At 34.8% G+C, this 22567-nt stretch overlaps 1 protein-coding gene across 1 annotated transcript in view; it reads right to left on the bottom strand.

Annotated features, from left to right (window-relative positions):
- Positions 1-9738: 9738 nt before the first annotated feature.
- Positions 9739-22567, bottom strand: part of LOC140451932 (histone lysine demethylase PHF8-like) — a 45828-nt gene continuing 32999 nt past the window's right edge. Inside the window, exons 12-13 of the mRNA XM_072545906.1 lie at positions 22243-22463; positions 9739-15448 (exon numbers count right to left, since the gene is read on the bottom strand). Coding sequence (XP_072402007.1) covers positions 15239-15448; positions 22243-22463 — 431 coding nt within the window. The 3' untranslated portion in view covers positions 9739-15238. The remainder of the gene's footprint in view (positions 15449-22242; positions 22464-22567) is intronic.

The raw sequence follows: 22567 nt of genomic DNA, 5'->3' as shown, positions 1-22567 counted from the left end.
ATCTGTGTTTTTTAGCGGTTTCGATATTACTCTGCATAGAGTCAACTTCCATATAGGAATGTTCAGACTCTAAAAATTTATGTTCAATAATATTTAAATGGTCTATGTTTTGAACATCCCATAATAGTAAGGCTGCAATATGCTGATTACGATTCTGTCTTCTGCAGGTATCAGAAAATAAACTTATTTCACTTACATATTCTGGAACACATTTTGATAAGTAGTGGAGTATAATGCTTCCTATTTCAGAACTTCCTTGTCTACCGTTAATTTCTGACCAGTCAAAACAGTAAGCTGCATTTGGTAATGCGGCTTCATATACACACAAATTGTAGACACATAATTTTCGAGAATAATATAGTTTTCCAGTCAATCCACTTGGAATCTGTAGTACGAAAGTAGTAGTAGATCGAAAGTAATTAAAACAAAATCCCGTTGTTCATTATATCTTTTCTTATCATTTTGTTTTTTAAGATTACATACTTCTTTTCTTCTCTGATGTTCTCTGTAACTGTCTTCTAAATCCGATTTGTCAGTTGGATTAGCCCTATCATATGTATTACAAACTAAACATTGATTTTTTTAGCAACAAAAAAGCTTAAATTATAGTCGTTAGAAAATATTCTTTGATATGTAATTTTGCTAACACCTTCCAGTTTCTCCTGCTCACAGTCATTTATAAAAAGTTGGTACATTTTTCTTATACTTTAATTTTTGTCCAAATATCTACGCTTTGAACTTTGGCGAATATAATGTGGGCCCATGGTTGGAAAAGACTCAATATGAGCCTTCACGATTTTTCGGGTTTTACTGCTTGTTTTATTTGGCGGTGTATGCTTGCCTCTTTTATCCGTATCTGCATACCAGCCTAGAATATCAGTTTTTCTTACAACATCCTGTATTAACGACGCTGATATACAAAGTGTCTTACAAAAAAATTTCTCACATACCTGTATGTCTTGGCCATTCAAAGAAAAGTAACACTTTTTGGAAAATGCACGTGGTTTTTTAAACTTCAACGAACTGCAACGACTCTCTTTGGTGGCTCCGTTTTAATACGTGCAATAAGAAAATGTTTCAGGCCTACATATTCTAACTTTCAATAATCACGACATAGTCTTTGTCTGTAATCTTCGCTGAAATAACTGGCACATTTGTAAAAGCACTCTGAACAATTAACTGGTTTTGGCAATTTTGCTGGTCTGTGGTCTTTTTTTTATCTCATAAGGCAAACCTTCAGCACGCCTCCTTTTTGCGACCTTTATTACCCAATCTTTGGGGTTAACTTTTCTCCAACGTTTTAGTGGACGTACGTCTTTCCATACTTTGTCAAGAAGTAGATTTAATATCCAACTAGCTATTTCAGTTGACACTAAATTGTTCGTGGGTGCACCTATTTCAGTATCTTTTTTCTCATCATTTAGGCTATCAAAGACAGCTGTGTGTAAATCATATAGACTTCCTAGAGAAAGCGATCCCTCTTCACTTGGCTGATATGTGGGGTCTACATCTGAAAAGTCACTATCAAAAATCGATTCCGTCATTGAAACTATATTGTTCTCAGAATCATCAAGAATTGAACTGCTGTCTTCAGTTATTCTATCTGTGTATGTGTTATAAAGATCATTTATGGGTTTAGCTTAGTAACCATTTCTAAATTTTAACTCAACCCGTTTTCAGGTAGAATGAAGTAAGTGTACTTAAAGGTTTTTACTAGTCGATATGAAAGAGAAATTTTAATAAATCATACACGTAAAATGTATTAATGACACTTATCACCTTTTTACTGAATATGGTTTGCAGTAGTAGAAATATATTGTTGTCCGGCATAATAATATATGTGGGCTTACTTTGTTTTACATGCAACAGAACTTTAATTTTATGGAAGTAAGTAGCGATATATTGTTTTATTTGAAAATGAAAAGTTGATTAGTTGTAACTTATTTGTTTATTACACAAATTATCTGCTGAATGGTAAGTCGTATCATGTATTGGGTTTTACCTGTATGTAGAGCGGAAAAAGCTGAGAATTTTGGTATACTTAACTCAATATTTTAAAATTTGTCATTTATCTGGTTTTCGCAGTATACCGACGATAAGTTCAATAGAATGTAAATTTTGTGGGGCATCCAAAAACTATCGCGGATTCTCTTTCGGAAAGTCAACTATACATCAAATATACGAACATAGGCAAATCGATCATCTCTTGGTCGACTTCAAAGTAGTCTATGACAGTGCTAAAAGAACTGCATTATACAGTATGATGCAAATGTATGGAATAAATTCATTATTTCAGAAACAGACGACTTTTAAAAAAATCTTAAAACACGTCAATTTTAATTTTTGAATGACCATCTACTGACATATATGTGTTGGACATCACGTCATCAGTGTCGGCGTAATGACGTAATCGACGATTTTTTTAAATACAAACCGAGGTCACGCGGCAGCTCATTTGAAAGGTCTCCTTATCGTCTTTACAACGATGTAATTACTTGAATATTTATTTCTACAGAGTTCACAAAAATTATGAATTACAATAAATATTCATTCACTGAACTAAAATACACTAAGGAACGCCACTGGAATTAAAACAAAATAGTGTTTTTTGCAGGTTCCGAAAAAACAATACATTGATAATAAACAATGCTACATTATAATCTGAAATTAATTATTGTAGTTAGTATTCAAGTAATTTTTCAAAAATATTTAAATTAATATTGTCATTGACTCGTCTTTTTTTGTCAATGATCTGTGAATCTGTCAAATAATAGAAGTCAAATTTTTACTCTTCGAGTTTTTTGCCGACATTAATAACAGCATTTACAAAAATAAAACTAACAGAAACAGAACGAATCGAGATTTTAATCATAATTGGTTATGGAGATAGAGCGAGGACTAGAGCAGAAGTTCGTAATTTATTTAATGCTAAATACCTCAATCGCGAACCAATTACTCAATCAACAGTAAGTAAAATTTTAAAAAAAAATTAGAAAAACGGGCATGTTAAAGATCTTCCCAGAAGTGGTAGAAAATCAATATCCGAAGCCAAGAAACTGGACGTTGTACTGGCGTTTCAAGAAAATCACCATACCAGTTCTAGGCAGGTCGCACTAGAGAAGAATGTCTACCAATCAACTGTTGTAAAAGTCCTAAAAAATTATTAACAACCGGTTAACCTACAAAATGGACAATTACCAACCGGTTGAACAGGCTGGCTTCCGCAAAGGATATAGTACATCAGACCATCTGCTGACAATGAGAACATTGATAGAGAAGGCAAATGAATACCAACTACCCGTATTTCTTGCCTTCGTCGACTATGAAAAGGCGTTTGATAGTATCGAGATGTGGGCCATAGAACAAGCTATTAATAATTGTAGAATAGATTCGAGATATAGGCAACTAATACATAATATATATGAAAATGCAACTATGAGAGTACAACTAGACGAAAATACAAATCCCATCCCCATTAAGAGAGGAGTGAGACAAGAAGACGTAATATCGCCAAAGCTTTTCAACCTAGCCCTAGAAGACGTCTTCAAAACTACAAATTGGTCAACCTATGGCATTAACGTTAATGGCAACAAGTTAAACCACCTCAGATTCGCTGACGACATAGTGATTATAGCGAGCACATTCGAGGAACTGCAAATTATGATGGGGGAACTAGCAGCCAGCTCCCAATACGTCGGCCTAAAAATGAATATGAAAAAAACAAAAATAATGACAAACACAGATGACCCCAGACGTATAACTATAAATGGCAGTGAGATAGAACAAATCCAGGAATATATCTACCTAGTCCAAATCCTGAGACTTGACAAAGAGAACTAAAGTGCGGAAATTACTAGAAGAGCAAGACTAGCATGGGCAGGATTTGGAAAACTTAGTTGGATACTTAAGAACCGCAAAATACCCCAATACTTGAGACGCAAAGTGTTCAACCAATGCATCCTTCCTATCATGACATATGGATGTCAAACCTGGACCCCAACCAAGGTAAACATTAATAAACTAGTTACAACAGAAAGAACAATGGAAAGAGCAATGTTAGGTATAAGACTGTCAGATAAAAAGAGGAACGACTGGGTAAGATCCAAAACAAAAGTCGAAGACATAGCAACAAAAATTGCCAAACTTAAATGGAGCTTTGCGGGCCACACTGCTAGACAAAAAGACCAACGTTGGAACACTACAATACAACATTGCAGACCTTACGAAAGTAAACGACCAAGAGGAAGACCACAGATGAGATGGGTTGATGATATTAAAAGAATAGCCGGAACAAATTGGAAATATGTTGCTCAGGATAGAGACCGATGGAAGGAGTTGGGAGAGGCCTATGTCCAAATATGGACGACAGAAGGCTAAGAAGAAGAAGAAGAAGTCCGAAACGTAATAATTAAATCGCCTCGAAGTCGACGTTGTTCAAATGTAGTGACATTGGCCATATTCAGTCTTTCTGTATATATAGATCTTGAGCGACCAAAAGACATCCTAGTGCACATCTGAATGTTACATTGCTATCACTGCCGGTCCAAATCCCGGACAAAGGAGAAGAGTTCACAGGTAAATACTTTACTCACAGAAATATCAGAACAGCTTCGAACTTATTGTAAACAAGGAAAAAACCATGTACATGTTGGTTGCTAAAAACCCTCTAAATGTTCAAACGTAGAATCCAATTTAACAACGATACCTTTGAGCAAGATAAATAATTGACATGTACACTTTTGCACTTGCGTCTAGAGTACCCTGAATATTTTTGCTGCCAAGCTTCTTGACAGCTGTGTTGCCAGGTCAAAAAACTAAAAATCATCAGACACTTGCTTCAAAAGTTGCCAGATTTTGCAACAAATAGCCAGATAATAAACAATTAAAATAAAGCTTAATACAATGTTTTAATTATACAAACTAAAAAAATAGTAACTAACAATAAGTTGTTTAGATAAGAAAAATTAAGAAGTTCTTGAATCGGAAAAATTTATTTGTAATCCTACTTATGATTACAAATTACTTACAGTGAATGATTATTTCAATTTGTTAAAAAAGACGTTAGAATCATTAAACCTCTTAAACAAACTCGGAAATATTTACAATGTAGATGAGTCAGGTTTGCTTCTCCGCAAGAAGTTATAGCGATCAAAGGCAGCAAGGCAGTTCAAGTGCGGCAATCAAAAGAACAAGGAGAGACAGTGACAGTTGTTGCCTGTTGTAATGCAGAGGGAAGTTTTTTACCTCCCTACGTAGTGTTCAAAGGTGTATACAAACAAGTGTGGCTCGATAATATGCCTAACAGACTGCTCAACGGACACGGATCTCAGACTAACTCGCCGGACATATTAGAGATAGCGCTGAAAAATGATTTCCACTTTCTTTGCCTTCCCAGCCACACGACTCATTACTTACAGCCTCTCGGCCGATCGTTTTTCAAACCGTTGAAGGCCTATTACCGAAGTGCAGCTATCAAATGGGGAAATGCAAATCCTCGAAAGAAGATAGAACGCAGGCACTTCGGCCAACTACTACAGAAAGCCTGGTCACAAGCTGCAACAATGTCTACGGGTTCAGCAGACTTCCGGGCCTGCGGGGTGTTTCCATTCGCGCACTCCTCTATTCCTGATTACGCTTACCTACAAGAAACCTTGGAGTCCAACTCTATGGACAAGAACGACGAAAGTGTTAGCTCAGCCTTGGATCCTCAACCCAGCACATCTGATTCACTCTCACTTAATACTCCAAAGAAGAAGCCTACTGACCCACATTCTCATAAAACCACAAAAGCAACTCCTACGAAACTTCTACAAAGTGTGTCACCATTATCAAAATGTGATACTCCTGCCGTAGCGAAAAAGAAACAGCATGCTCAACTTTTGACAACGCCTGAAAATATAGAAGCTAAGAAGGCCAAACGAAGACATTCAAGCTTCGAAAGCCAGCAAAAAAGAAGATCTTACTAGAAGAAGAATTGCCATCATCATCTGAAGGCGAGTGGGACGAAAAATCCTCCGATGATGAAGTTGTAGATGAGGAAGATTTCCTCCAATGTAAAGTGTTAACGACGACGACTACGTATTGGTTGAGTTTCCAGGAAAGAGCAAGCTATTATATTATGTGGGCGTAGTCATTAGCATCATTAATGATGGCGTGGAAGTTAACTTTATCAAGAAAGGAAAGGTTTAGTTCGTCTTTCCATTAGCTGAAGATATCGGCATTGTCAAAATGGGACAAATTAAGAAAATCCTGCCAAAACAAAATGTTCGTCGTGGACACTTCAATTTTGTTGTTAAATTCCCTAACACCATGTCAGTTGTGTAGACAGTTTTATTTCACCTCATTTCATTAAAAGTTGCAAAGTTAATTACTCTGAGTTTTTATTTTTGGTTTACATGTAATTTCCCATAAGTCATATCCCTACACCTAGTGCGTCATATTACCCCCCCTGTCGGGAGTATGACGCAAAAGTTGACTTTTTTTGTTTTTTAAATTATAGGAATTCTTATTGTAGGATTTAGCTGGAATTTATGTTGTGAGTACCTGATAGTACTAGGTGTCATAAACACTAATCAACATGTTATTATCGGTATTACCGTTTGAGATCTGCCAAAAATCCGAATTATGCGTCATATCCCCTACGTTTACCTTATAGTCTTTCGTGAGAAACGCTTTCGTAAGATCAACAAAACAAGCTAACTGTTTTTAAGTCAGTTCTACGATAAATATTACTCTCACCATTGATGTATTAATCTAATCTTTGTTGTCACTCAGGTATTGCCATTTTATTCCTACAGTAAATTTCATCAATAGGTATTTTTTCCTTCCTTCCTTTTATTATTTCCTTCAATAACCAAGAATGACTGTACATATGATCTTTGTTTTGTTTTTTTCGTAAAAATAAGGATGCCCTTTATTTATAATATTAAATAAGTTTATTTCTCTTTCATTCCAGCTTACGCTGAAGGTCTCTCACTTCTTTTTTCATAAGCTATCAAAGTCGCATAAGAAATGAGAGCAAAATAGCAAATTAGTATGTTGTCATATTTTTTCAAACCTCATAAATAACAGTTAACTGTTCTACACTTTTTCTCCTCCTTTTTTACACATTGAAAAGTACTCAAAAGAAAAACGAAAATTTTGGAAAAGTGACGATTTAGTTGTCAACGCCGTCTTCTTTTAGCTCGATATTCTTCACCAGCGATGCTACAACTTCTTTAATCCGTCTGAAAAATAAGTTTTCTCGAGGTCTGCTCCTCTAGGATCTCCTAATTTGACGCAAATTTTTACCCGGCGAGTGACTTTTTCAAGTTTAGAAACAAAAAGTCGCACGGGGCTAAGTCTGGAGAATACTGTGGATGGGGTATTAGTTAGTATTAATTTATAATGGTGGACGAGCACGTTTTTGTTTGTTTCGCCAAATTGGGCAGATTTTTCTGTCGAATCGGTCCAATAATTCGGCATAGTAGATCTTGTCACCGTTTTTCCAGGTAGTCGATGCAGAAAGTATGTAGTATTTATTTCATATTTTACACATTTTTACTTTACTATAATATGATCTAATTTAATGATATATTCCAACTTATTTGCTTTAAAATATACTATTTCCTGTTATTCAGTAAAATCGCATTGTTAAATTGGTTAGCTCATTTATTCAGTAAGGTAAGTTCAGAGAATTTGACTTTCTCTTTTGTTATTTTTGTGTCGCCAATATACACAAAACGTATTAAGTATCGTATTACTGTGGCCATTGAATTGGATTGTCGCTATTCAGAAGAGCCCAATAGGATTGATTTATGGGATGCACCTGTCCCAGAGTAGCTCCTATCCAGAGTACGGATAGGTAACAAACTCTCAGAATCTTTCGAAATAAGCAATGGCCTGAAACAAGGAGATGCGCTGTCATCTCTCCTCTTTAAAATCATCCTGGAGAAAGTAGTAAGAGCAGCACACCTTAAAACAGAATTACTGACAGTAAATGGACCAAAATTACTACTAGCATACGCAGATGACATTGACATTGTGGGAAACACTGTCACCAATGTGAAGGAGACTTTTAATAAATTGGAGGTAGAGGCAAAGAAAACTGGTTTAAGGGTAAACGAAGAGAAAACCAAATACATGTGCATCAACAGACAAAAGGGACGAGATAGAATAGGGCAAAATGTGACAATAGACCCATATAACTTTATAAGAGTGGAGAGTTTTAAATATCTCGGAGCAACAATCACTGTAGATAACGATATCACGGAAGAGATTAAAGGAAAAAATCAGGCAGCAAACAGATGTATGTACAGCCTCCACAATACTATTAAATCTAAAAGCCTAACACGAACATCAAAGATTAGAATATATAAAAGGGTGATTAGACCGGTACTCATGTATGGGTGTGAGACGTGGACCCTGACCAAAGAAACTGAAAGAAAACTTAGATGTTTTGAGAGGAAAATCCTCAGAAGAATCTTTGGGCCTTATCACGACATTAATAGCAACCAATACCGAATGAGAACAAATGCTGAGGTCAAGCAGATGTATAGAGCGAGCGATATAGTCCAAGAGACTAAATCCCAACGTCTTAGATGGGCTGGCTATGTCCATAGACTCCCTAATAACCGCCTTGCCAAATTAATATGGGAGGAAGCCCCCACAGGAAGAAGACCCTTAGGACGTCCACGAATGCGATGGAGAGACAATATATGGTCAGATCTAAGAACAATGGAGCTGCCCACTGACCCGACTGTTATGGACGACCGTTCAAGATGGAAGCAAGTTGTGCAGTCAGCCAAAACTCACCCTGGGTTGTAGTGCTACGAGAAGAAGAAGAACCTGTTCCATGAACCTCCTAATGGTCAGAGGGTTCTTTCTGACCATCTCAAAGACACTTCCTATCGAGACAGCGTATCGACGGTACGTCACTTCTTTTTGCGCCTCGGCTGGCGCCGCGACGGTCAACGCTACCAATCTACTCCACTGACTACGATTAAATGTACGAATATACCAAAGGGTAAGTCTTTGTTCTTTGTTCAGTCAACAGTAATGAGTTAAAGCTAGTTAATTCTCGTAATTTATTCACAATTTAATATTTGCTACTTTCGCTAGTTTTATTTACAGTCAAAATATAGCATTTTTTCTCCATTATTATTTCTAAATTCATTTAACCAGCGACCTCTAAGTCTTAGATAAAGCACAGCATCAAACACTGTTCTGAAATGGTCTCACGGTTGCACTTGTTGTCGTGTGAGACACCTTTTTCATACCCAAAATTTCATACAGGCTATGACCCACGCGGTCTTTTGAGATACTGTCTCAGCTATCCCGCGCACGTTCAATCAACGATTTGTCAATATGAGATCGTGGATTTTTGTCACGGTAGGCTCCGTTTTCAGGGCACCTGGGCGTGGCTCATCAAAAACCAACGTGCGACCACGTTGAAACTCATTAAACCAATGTTTAACGATCGCCTTCGACGGAGAATAGTCACCGTACACAGCACCCAAGTACTGTTTGATTTTCTTTCCAAACAGAAGAATCGATTCACTGGTCGATATTGCTCTTTTTTCAATTTTTCTAAAATCAGCGGACACGCCCGCTTTCACACGCGATCAAAAGAAAACAACAGTATATTGAAGCATTAAACTGAGAAATTTTGTTTTTCTCAACAGATACCTCGATTTTTTCTTCTATAAACTTGCTGAAATGGGCCAAGGTTAAGAAAGAAAAAGCCAATTTTAAGTGGAATGTTATTTAATAAAAACAATCAAAAATTAGATTACTAAAGAATACTGAGATTTCAATAACAATAATAAATAAAATAGGCACACCTGTTTTCAAAGTAATGTTATCGTCATAGATATATATTAATAAAATATAACAAACAACTAAGTTTAGAATGTTGTTAACTTTGAACATAAAAAACATAGCGATAGACTTTAGTTTTTTACAAATAACATTACATGTAACATACATTCAGCTGTTCTATTTACATAAGAAGAGACGCACAAGTATAGACCTACTATTGTTAACTTTCCTTGCATAACAAAATTTCAGAAACATGTCTTAATATGCAAAAATCGTGTTAGCAAAGAATAATTTTACTTCACGGCACTCTATATTTCAGCTGTTAAAATGCAGTTCTCTATTTAGATGAGAACTAAAAGGGAGAGAAGCATTTTTAATTTTGAGACAGTGCATCCAAATACTACTAATAAGGTATATACTTGTGGGAACTTATATATAATTCTAATCTTTATTTTCAAAGTTAAAAATACCCGTGGAAATAAAATTAGGTATTAAAATATAAAATATTTTAAACATTGTTCTAATTCATGCAAATTCCACCTGAGGAACTAACACTGTATGCCAGAAATTGCATAGTTATTGCAGTCCCTAGGATAATTTACAATAAAATTGGTTTTACCAAACTAGAACATAAACACTTTGTATAAAATTATCATTAAAAATAAATCAAATATTAAGGAGAATATTAAACATATGTATACATTACAAAATAACTAATAAATACTGGTGATATATGACGATTCGCGTTCATCTTGACATGAACATCGGTTAGTTTTTAATATCACAACTACAGAAGAATATTAAACTACAGAAACTATATTCTTTACTATAACTGCGCTATGAGTAAGTAAACTAGTTTGATTGTATGTACAGTGCCCTTTCCATACCAGAAAAATTTCACTGGTATTAATTCACAAACTATTCAGACTAGGACCGAATAAATATAAAACTTAATCCACAAAATTATAAATACAGACAATTTTCTCTGCTGCTATTATTTGAAGCATGTTGCTTATTACAGCAAGTACATTTTTTATATTTATAATCTGTAGGCTGACAATTATAGTCAACTGAACCTATCTAACGTAAAATCCAAATACAACATACAGGGTGATCAGAACATATTGATAAAACAGTGCAGGGTATTTCATAACATCAATAGACAACACAACTGACAAGACAAAGAGAAACAAACTTGTACCCTAATTGTAACGGGGATTGGAGCTCCAAAATTGGAAGAGATATAAACAGAGGTGTATAGGAGATAAAGAAGATACAATGAGAAAAAATTAAGAAAGAATGATAGAATTCTGTACGATAAGATAAGAGAAGACAAATATGGTAAATATGTGGCGGAAGGAAGGGATGCCAAAAGTATTATAGACTACATCGTCTACACGGAAGAAATGGAATGACTAATGAAGAATATACAAACGAATATATGGAGAAATAGGCCCAAATGATAGATTAGTAACGGTTGAGATAATACTAAACATTGGAAAGAATGATTAAACAAAACAAAACAAGTTGAATGAAACAATCTACTAGATCAAGCTAAGGCGGAACATGAATTTATAAAATTACAAGAATCAGAAAAGAAATGGAGCCTAGAAGATAGTTGGATGGAATTTTGAAAAACATTAATGGAAACAGCAAAGGAATGGTGTAAAAAAAATATATAAATACTGAAGCATGGAAGGACTATACGAATACAAAAAGACGAGCAGGACAAAAGAAAATACCATGAGCCCAGAGACAAAACTAAAAAATTGATAAGGAAGGTAAAGAAAGAAAGTTGGAGAGTGTTCGGAGAAGAATTTACTTGAGCTATAGGAAAAATAATAGATTGTTGTGGAACAAAATCACATCACTAAAAGCTAAGTTTGAGTTCTAAAAGACGACTATAATAACCTTCAAACAAAAACAAATGATATCCTAAAAATTTGGGATAAACATTATACACAAAAAATTGAACTAAATGAGGAATATCATGGAAACGATAGGGAAGATGTGAATGACGGCTAGGAAGTATCTAAATCAATCAGTATGGAAGAAGCAATTAAGAAGAAAAAGATAAAAAAGCTGGCGGAAGTGGAGTTAATAAAGTACATTGGACAAGAAAGAAATGGTTACTAAATATCCTACAAAAAGCATGAAATAAAAGGACAAAAAAGAAGGAATGGGAAGTAAATATCTTCCTTTCGATCCATTAAAGAGGTGATATATTAAAAAGCTATTTGCGTGGCATATATTTTTAAATTATATACTAGAGGTGTAGAGAATTGACTGCGAAATGTAGTGGAAGTTAAAGGATAAGGATTGAGCCAAATTATTTCAGAGTATTTAGGTAAAAGATATGGTAAATGATTGGTGGGAAGCCAACAGCAAAGTTGTGGTACATTGAGTGGAAGAGAACATACTAAGCAAAACATCTGGTAAAGGGCCTCCTAAGGACAAAGAAATTTGGTGTTGAACGATGAAGTACAATAGAAGGTTAAGGAGAAGAAAGAGGCTAGAAAGAGGTCTAAAAAAAAAGGAAGATGAGGGAGGATTAACTACTGCTAAAAAAGATCGTCTCCAAAGCTGTATGAAGAGTTAGAAATACCCAAGAGGACGAGAAGGTTATACAGTATTGCTAGGCAAGGGACAAATCATCAAACTGGGACACGTGCGGATGGAATAGTGATAAGATACGATGTTGAAATAAAGCAAAGATGATATGAGTACATCAGAAAGTTGCTAAATGAAGAACACCAGAGGACAGACAGAGAATGCGGGGCCCCAAATTAGATATTATTAGATATAGGGGATAAGTGGAGATGAGGTTGTCGATGCTTTAAATATGATGAAAAATGTTTAAGGCAGTGACAAGGTCAGGAACAACGTGATTGGGGAAAGGCCGGGGTGGCTACAGTCTCAAAAAAATTTACCCACAAAGACTGCAATGGTTTGATCACGTCAGAGGTGATCTGGCACGAGGACAGAGCTTTTAAAAGTCGGGGGAAAGATAGGTAGATGACAACCGAGAAGAAGATGGAATGACTGTGTAGCAGAGGACTTAAGAGAGAAAGGCTTAAATGAGGAAGATAAACAGAAATGAGTGGCGAAATGAGTAAGGAACAGTGTTCTCTGAAACGGAAAAGGCTGAGAAAGAGGAAAAAGACTAGAGGGACATCAGATAATATTTTCTTAATAAGAAACATAACAGAGACGGAAATTTAAAAAAGGTATACGAAAATTTGTGGATCTAAGAGAAGCCTTTGACTCCGTACTGCCTAGAACAACTGCAAGTACCAAGGCACATAATACAAATATTAAAGAGTATCTATGGAACAGTAAGAGGACAAATATAAATTAATGAACAAAAAATTGGATGAATTTCATATAAAAAAGGAGTAAAACGAGAAGATAGCCTTAGTCCTCTACTCTTAACATAGTGTTAAATTGGAATTTCCGATTCCCATTCTCCTAATAAGAAGGAGAAAACTAAATTATTCCAAAGCTCTGTGGGATACAGAAATTTGCTGAATCTGACAATAGAGAGACTTTTAGCGGACAATATCATACTGATGGCAGATACATAAGAGAAACTACTAAACATTCTAAACATACAGACAGTAAGGTAAATGCAACAGAGATGAAATACCTCAGAAGAATAGCAGGAACAACAAAATTTTATAGAATTAAAAATGAGAAAATAAGAACTGAATTAGATAGTTGGAGAAGTAGGGGAATAATCAGAAGTTGATACGAACACTTTTGCAGAATGGAAGATAGTAGACTGGTCAAAAGCGTAAACGACGCAAGAAGAACAAGATGCAGAAAGAAAGGAAGACAAAGGAGAACTTGGTCCCAACAAATACTCGAAAGGGGCAGGAAAAGATGAAAAACCATGAGAGAAATGAAAGATTTCACCAAGGACCGGAAGGAGTGGAAAAATGGATGAGTTAAGAAAACTTATCACCGACGCCTCTCAGGTGACATAAGACTGAAAGATACCATGTCTAGCTCAAAATTAAACACCAGGAGTTGCTCATTTACAGGTGTTTTTAATATGGTCTAGAGTTTTACTAAGTCATACTATAAACCCATTGTTAATGAACGATTAAACCCTCAGTAATTTATTTTGGACTATACAAGAAGTCTAATTCGTTATGATTTTCGTATAAAATACGAAAACTCTTTCATTACGAAAATGGGAAAAATATGCACTTCGGAAAAAGTTATGTACTGGAAAAATATGTACCAGCTTAATAAGGATATAGGCAAAATTAAAATGGTACGGACATCTACGACGAACGAAAGAATACAATTAAAAGTTTGGAATTGGATGACATGGTTATCAAACTGAAAGAAAAGGACTTTGTGGAGAATACTGGAATGATAGGAAATATGACTTATGGGGTGAATAGCCACAATGTACGTACAGTCTTCTCGAAAGGGGGTGGATTTTTTTGAGGAACCTTGACAAGGTCAATAAAAAATTGAATGTATCGCGTCTACCATCTGCTGTTACGTAAGTCTAGTGTGGTCGGTCTTTGATAAAAGTGATTGTTTTTGTCTATCAATTGTTACTGATCTTTTTTCTCCTTCTGTTGAGTTTTGTATTATTCATATTTTTCTTAAACTCAGAATATTTTGCCTTTATATATTATAGTTATTGTATTGCGGTAAATATATTTTAAATTTATTAGTAGATAAGATATTAATCAACTTCACGTATGTCTATTTTCTTTTCCTGCTTTTTTAATTGATACTAAATGATCCAAATAGCGGATTACTTGACGTCAATATACTTGAAACCCTATTTTCATAATCTACCATTGATTGATGAAAATTGTGTGATTGATATGTCTAAAAATCTTCGAGTTAAATTTCAAACCTTGCCATTGACTGATCTCCAACGCTTTCTTCAAAGACTATTAGCAAATTACTATAATATGTCTTTTATTATTAGCTACAGTTGTTTAAAAAATATTTCCGGAATATACTATTAATGCACCACCGTAATGCTTTCTAAATTAATATTGCAACTGCACGTTTATTGTCTATTCTTTCGTTGGCTGTCATAACAACACACAGAATAAATAAATAAATTTTATAGTACGACCCTGTTAATCTTAGTTATAAATACGATTTCTACATAAAAGTACGTCTTATTACAGTTTCTGACTCCGCATTTAAAGCTTTGTAACTTAAATAATATTAAAAAATGCATATATCCAAATTGTCTACTAATTTCTGTAGTTTGATATTGAAAATAAATATTTGTAAACAGTTTTACACCGAGACAAACACTTGAATTAATAAAAACACGAAGACAAAACCTGTCATGAGTGCCGAAAGTTGCTCATATACTAAACAGTTATATATAAAACATCTAGTTCAACAGTAGAAAATAGGTGTACCCAAAAAAATATAACAGATTGTACAGTATATATTAGTGTATCATCTTATGAATCTTTAAGATTTTACCTAGTCGTTGTTTGACAGTCTTCATACCTTTACGAGGCTTGGGTGTGGTGATAGTGCTAGTGGGAGTGGCGGGAGTTGACGTTGAAGGACCGGCTGCAGTAGTGGTACTGCTTGGTTGTAAACGAGCTTCAACTTTTGGTTTTATCTTCCTACGACGATACTGTCTTTTAGGAATCTGAAAACAAGTAACGTTATGATTTCGTATTGATACGATAGATTATTTCATATAGAAAAGGTCCCTAGACGAAAACAAAGAAGTAATTCTAGATCAGGGATGACCAACCCGCGGCACGCGTGCCACTCTGTGGCACGATTGAGTCCTATCAGTGGCACGCGTAGCGTTTTGGATTAAAACACTTTCAAAAAAATTAAAACTTGAAAAACAAAAAAAAATAAGAAGAAACTTGGTAGGTTTACGGAAGTTACGATAGATGCGGCATCATTGCATCCTCTGGCGAGCGATATTGCTGCGATTGGTGCACGTGATCCTAGCTGTCGTAATGTGCAATAGGACTGCGTTACCCTTGCTTAGTTTATTTTAAACTGCCCCGTTGTATGTGCACATTTTGTCATCGCGCATTGTTTCTTTAAAATTTTAAAAGTATTTGTTCAATATGTCCACGAGTAAGCCTTCGACTTCAAAACGAAAATACGAAGGACTTCAAAACGAAAATACGAAGATGATATTGAAATTCGCGATTTTCAACCTGCTTGGGAAGAACAATTTTTATTTACTAATCGTAATACTTCAAAGCCTGTTTGTTTGATATGTGGATTGTCTGTAGCAGTTCCGAAAAAATTTAACCTGGAACGACATTATAAACAACTGCATAAGGACTTCAGCAACAAATATCCTATTGATTCACATTTGCGAGCCGACTTTATTGAAAAAAAAAAGAAAACCCTAGCCAGCCAACAGTCACTGTTTCAGAAGAGAAGTGATGAAATGGAAACTATGGTTAAAACATCATATGAACTTTCTCTGCTGTTAGCCCGGAAGAAAAAAGCCTACTCTGATGGAGAGGAGATAATTAAAAATAGTCTGGCAATATTTGCTAAAAATGTGGGAGATGTAAAGATCAAAAATATGGTCGATAATATTGCATTATCCCGAAATACAGTCATGCGCCGTATAGATGATATGGGCCAGGATGTTGTTTCCCAAATTATAAGTGGATTAAAATCCTGCAAATTCTTTTCTTTAGCGTTGGATGAAAGTTGTGACAACACAGAAAATGCGCAGTTAAGCATTTTTGTCCGTTATACCAATGATAATTTTGAAAATACCGAAGAGCTTCTGGATTTGCGCCAACTAGTCACAACAACAGGAGAGGACATTTTTCAACAGCTTAAAAACGTAATCGAAGTCAACAAAGTTGAATGGTCAAAATTATATAGTGTTTGTACAGATGGAGCTCCTTGCATGGTTGGTAGACTAAAGGTGTTTGTTACATTACTGGAAAACTATTTGGGAAGAAAAGTTTTTAAGTACCATTGTATTATTCACCAGGAAGCTCTTTGTGCCAAGGACCTAAACATGTCATCTGTTGTTGACCCTGTAACACGCTGCATTAACAAAATACGAGCTCGGGCATTGAATCGACGACAATTTCGAGAACTGTTCGCGGAAGAAACGGAGCAAGATGGAGAGTTACTTCTCCATTGCAGTGTGCGCTGGCTCTCCAAAGGAAATGCACTCGAAAGGTTTTGGAACTTGAAGGAGTGCGTCTTAAAATATTTGCAAGAAAACAATGAACTACCCAGTGAGTGCTCGTTACTTAATGATAAAGATTGGCTTTGGGATTTAGCTTTTCTCACTGATATTATGAGACATTTAAATTTATTAAATTTAAGATTACAGGGAAAAAATTGTATTTTTCCTACTCTAGTTGGTCATATATCTTCTTTTGTGAATAAACTTATGCTTTTTTGTAACGATTTTGGAGAACAGAGATTGACACATTTCACATTAATGCAGGAATTAGCAACAAGGTCAGTAGAACTCCAAATTATGACAAATTTAAAAACCTTATATCTATTTTGCTAGGTTCATTCAATACCCGGTTTGAAGATTTTCAAAAAGACAAAATGAATGTTGACCTTTTCATAAATCCTTTTTCTATTTATCTGCAAGATATCAATTGTTACTCAGCTGAAATACAGATCGAAATTATTGATTTACAGAACCACACTATAATAAAAACCAAATATAGGGAAATTATTTCAACTGTTACTGATCCCAATTATATTGAATTTTGGAAATTTGTACCAGCAAACAATTTTCCTAATTTACACGAGTTAGCTCTAAGATATTGTTGTAGATTTGGTTCAACGTACGTTTGTGAGCAAATGTTCTCTATTATGAACATAATAAAATCAAAATATCGGTCACGATTAACTGACATGCATTTAAAAAATCTAATTCTGTTGGCTAGTTCCGAAATTAATCCCAATATAGATGAATTAATTAAAAAAATACAAGTTCAAATACCACATTAAATAAGTAACTGTTTAATAATTTGAATTTTAGATAATAAGAAAATATTTAAGTTTTTTTGTTTAACGTTTTTATTTTATTTTTATTAACAATAAAGTAAGTTTGTTGTTATGTTTTACTTATTACGTTATTTTTTAAACCTCCACTATCTTGACTAAACGGAAAAATGTGGAATTTACATAATAGGCGAGCGGTTTACCCCTATAAGCAGAGCATCAACCGACTAAAATTCTTTTTGCATTTCTAATGCACCAAACCTTTTTTATTCGATTCTATATATTTTTACAAGATGAAATGTATTTTTTTTAAATTTTTACAAGTGGGCCGGCAATTGTTATTAACAAATAACTTATACAAAAAAGCAATTTCACCGAATTGTTTCGGAATCAATTTTTTTAAGTGTATCTCATCAAAATAAACACTTTTTCTCTCTTGATAATTTTTCGAAAAATGCTTCCTTTTCGAGTTATTTGCATTTTTTGTTGAAAAAATGCCGTATTAGTGATTTTTGGGATTTTCTTTTTCTAAAAAACTACTAAATGAATTGCAATTTTACAAATAGCTTTATAATCTTTAAACCGTCGAGTACAAATTAGAATATTTTGACAAGGATAAATGGTTTCTATCTCGTTAAAAACGTGGACCCAAATATTTCGAATATGCCTTTCGAGAGTATCCCGCTAAGCGTGTACAGCGGTTGAGGTGCTGTAGGCGCTAAAAAAAATGCATCTAATGAAAAATTACCACCTTCGAAACCAGCATTATTACAACATTACTTAAGAGCAAAGTGGCAAATAAATGAATGGATTCAAGCAAAAAACAATATTACTTCATCTCTTAATCCATTAACCCATGGTTGGACAATGGAAAATAATTGTTTCGATTTTAATTATTTTGAAGGCGAAACCAGTTTAGATATGTTACAAAAGTATTTCTGCTCATGTACCGGAAAATGTTCTACGAAAAATTGTAATTGTATTTCCTATAATTTAGAATGCTGCGCAGTATGTGCATGTACACCAGAGAATTGTAAAAATATTAAAGACGACCCTATTGAAGACAATGAAATCAGCTTATTAGATGGAAATCCTGTTGCTGTTGACGAAAATTTTCAAATTATTGACAATGAAAACGATGTATAATTAATATTATATTTTAACTTTATTATATTTTTCAATGAAAATTAATTATATATTGCTTAATGTATTTCACTGTAATAAAACATTCAATAATATAGTCACCACGTATATTAAAAGAAAAATTACATTATTATAGCATTGTAAAAAAATAATTTTAATTGTTTTAATTATAATATGTCTATATAAAAATAATTAGAAATATCTTTTTTTTTTAATAAATTGTACGTAATATTTGTATTGAATTATTTTTTTTAATTTAAACAAATATTTCTACGTGCCGCACGCCTGTATCGCCGCAACCGCTGTACACACTTCGCGCTAGACTGCTCGAAAGGCATATTCGAAATATTTAGGTCCACGTTTTTAGCAAGATAGAAAAAAATTATCCTTGTCAAAATATTCTAACTTGTACTCGACGGTTTAAAGATTATAAAGCTATTTGTAGAATTGCAATTCATTTAGTAGTTTTTTAGAAAAAAAATCCCAAAAATCACTAAGTAAGGCATTTTTTCAACAAAAAAATGCAAATAACTCGAAAAGGAAGCATTTTTCGAAAAATGATCAATAGAGAAAAAGTGTTTATTTTGATGAGATACCCCTAAAAAAATTGATTCCGAAGCAATTCGGTGAAATTGCTTTTTTGTATTAGTTATTTGTTAATAACAATTGCCGGCCCACTTGTAAAAATTAAAAAAAAATACATTTCATCTTGGAAAAATATATAGAATCGAATAAAAAACGTTTGGTGCATTAGAAATGCAAAAAGAATTTTAGTCGGTATATTCTGTTTCTAAGCGTCTTTTGAGGGGTAAACCGCTTGCCTATAAGAAATACATATTGTACCGTATATTATTAATGTTAGTATGTCGAAAAATTTTAGTGGCACGCCAAATTTTTTTTGTTCTCATATTGGCACTTGACTTAAAGGTTGGCCACCCCTGTTCTAGATCGTTCAAGATGACATCGAAAATTCCTGACATTTCTAGTGACGTTTGGAACATCAAAAAATATATATATAAAACATATGCTGTTGACAGTTAGAGTAACACTTGTATTTTTGTGTTATTGTAAACAAGTATTGTAATATAATTGGTGTTCAATAAAGTTGATTTCAAAGAAGTGTAACATCCTATTTTGAGGTAGACTGAATTGTCTTTCTCTGTTTTTTTTTTGTTATTTTGTTAACATTAATTGTAGATACAGCTGCGGTCACTGAATAGTTTACATCTTCATTTTTACATTGTAACACTGTAAAATCGCAGTTTCGTATGGATCTGCTAAATGTCAAAGTGCTTGTCAAAAATTTCGCGCGTATAAAAAGATACGGTCATTTTCAGTCTATAGCACGGTTGTGTGGTTAAAGAGGACAGAAGATCTCCACAGAGCAGTAAGATGAGGATTATCTGAGAGAAGCTCCTTTTGGCACAGCTCGAAAAGCCAGCGAAGAGAAATCGTTTCCTGGCAGCATTCGCACTACACGTAGAATGATTAAAGCTTGACTGAGGATCACAAGAGGAAACAAGTTGCATTCTATAATGAATTCATAAACCGTGAAGGCAACTTTTGGTCTAACGTTGCATTTTCCGATGAAGAATGATCCAGAGATGAGGCACAGGGGTCTCTTCTAACCGACAAGACGAATCCTCAAGGATTGCAGCATGGAAACTGCTTTACCACGTAGAACACCCTGCCAGGTACGTAAGTCGTCTACTAGCAAGGATCGATCCCACCGTAAACCGATAACCTCAACGGAAATAAGGGCTCGTCCGAGGAAAGTCACACATGTTTTGAGCCTCTCGACTCTCGGAACTCCAAGATATATCTTTGCTTTTTTTGACTAGAGGGGATACGGACTTAGAGAAATTCAGGAATAATTCCACGGGTGGTAGCTTCGTACCATTACTCGCTCTAGTAAGTGCGTCAACCAAATGTACTCTAGTACTGAACTGGATTACTATTGCAACGACGAGTCATCAGTGGGGTAAAACTAACCTATCCCATGACGGTCTAAACCCCGCTCATATTCCCTGTCTATGGGTGAACAATCCAATACTTGGCAAATTCTGCTTCGCAATAATAGGAAGAGCGGACATCAAGCGATCAAAAAGCGATGTCGCTAGGAACGCTTGGCCGCCACAAGCCAGTTATCCCTGTGGTAACTTTGCTGACACCTCTTGCTGAAAACTCTTCAAGGCAAAAGGATCGATAGGCAGTGCTTTCGCAGTCCCTATGCATACTGAACATCAGAATCAAGCCAGCTTTTGCCTTTTTGCTCTACGCGAGGTTTCTGTCCTCGCTGAGCTGGCTTTAGGACATCTGCGTTATTCTTTGACAAATGTACGGCCCCCGTCAAACTCCTCGCCTCGAATCGAATCAAGCTGCAGTTAAGTTGACGCTCGAAACAAAGGCAAACCTTATCGGAACCGTGAAACCGACCAACGGCACAACGTAACGTCCCTCCGCCCACTTGGTTCAAGAATACCCTGACATTCGCCGCCTCGTGAGAGACGACGCACGCGATTCGCCTTACCAGGTAAGTAAAGAAACGATGAAAGAAACGACAAAAGAAAAAAATCGGATTGAAAAACACCAGAAAATAAAAAATGGATAACTAAAGATATTCTGCAACTGATAAAAGAAAGAAAATCTAAGAAAAAATCTTACAAAAGGAAGGATCGTAAGGAGGGAAGGACACTTGAAAGGAAATACAGGAAAAAACGCAGAAATAAGCCAGAAAGAATAAAATAAACTAGACAAATAAGATTTTAGAAATATCAGAGAAAGCAGCAGAGATATCAGAGCAGAAATATTAGAGATAAACAAGGAAACAGAATAAAAAATAAGAACTAAATAATACAAAGATCCATCGAAGAAATATATGCTAAACAAGAAAAAATAACACTATTTTTCTATTGTTTGAAACATCATTTGACCATCACCTAGTTTCGACACGTTTTTACGATTTCTTTATATTCTCTATGTATGGATATTTAGTATTTATGGCGCCTGGCAATGCCGCCATTGATTTGAGCGTAACTCGTCTCTGGCCTGATAATTATCGTTTGTTTGTTAATAAACACACTGTGTATTTTTTGTGGGTTTACTCACTAAGTTGATAATGAAATTTCCTTAATTTGTTACCAGAATAACAGTTTTTTAAGAACAGTGTAACCCAGGCTGCCTGGGTTACACTGTTCTTAAATTATTTTCCTCAATTTTTAGGTTAACGAAATGAACTTTATCACCTCTTGCACTTTTCACAGCGCGGTTGCCACTCACAAATTTAAATAAGATAAACAAATATTTCAATAAAAAATTGAATATGATACATACTTTGATTCTCTCTGGAATTTCTTGTATTCGTCTAGCTGCCGCAGCTTCAAGAACTTTTTCAACAGATTGTTTTTTGGTTCCTTCTCTCGCAGGTCGATTCATTTTAGGAAGTAAGGGTCCAACTCGTGCTTTTGGATTCCATGCTTCGTCGACTTTGGACCTACCTCTTGGTTTGAAGATGTGCACATCTTCATCATCTGAGTTATCTAAAGAAGGATAAACTAAAAAAAAAGGAATTTTTAAAAGAAACCCAGAATATTGCCTATATTAATGTTAATAATTATTATTTTTTTAACGACTAACGTTACTAAAAAATATGTCCTTA

This window comes from Diabrotica undecimpunctata, chromosome 10, assembly GCF_040954645.1.
Source record: "Diabrotica undecimpunctata isolate CICGRU chromosome 10, icDiaUnde3, whole genome shotgun sequence".
Lineage (NCBI taxonomy): Eukaryota > Metazoa > Arthropoda > Insecta > Coleoptera > Chrysomelidae > Diabrotica > Diabrotica undecimpunctata.
Note: the sequence above shows the minus strand (reverse complement) of the source record. Positions and strands in the feature narration are given on the sequence as shown.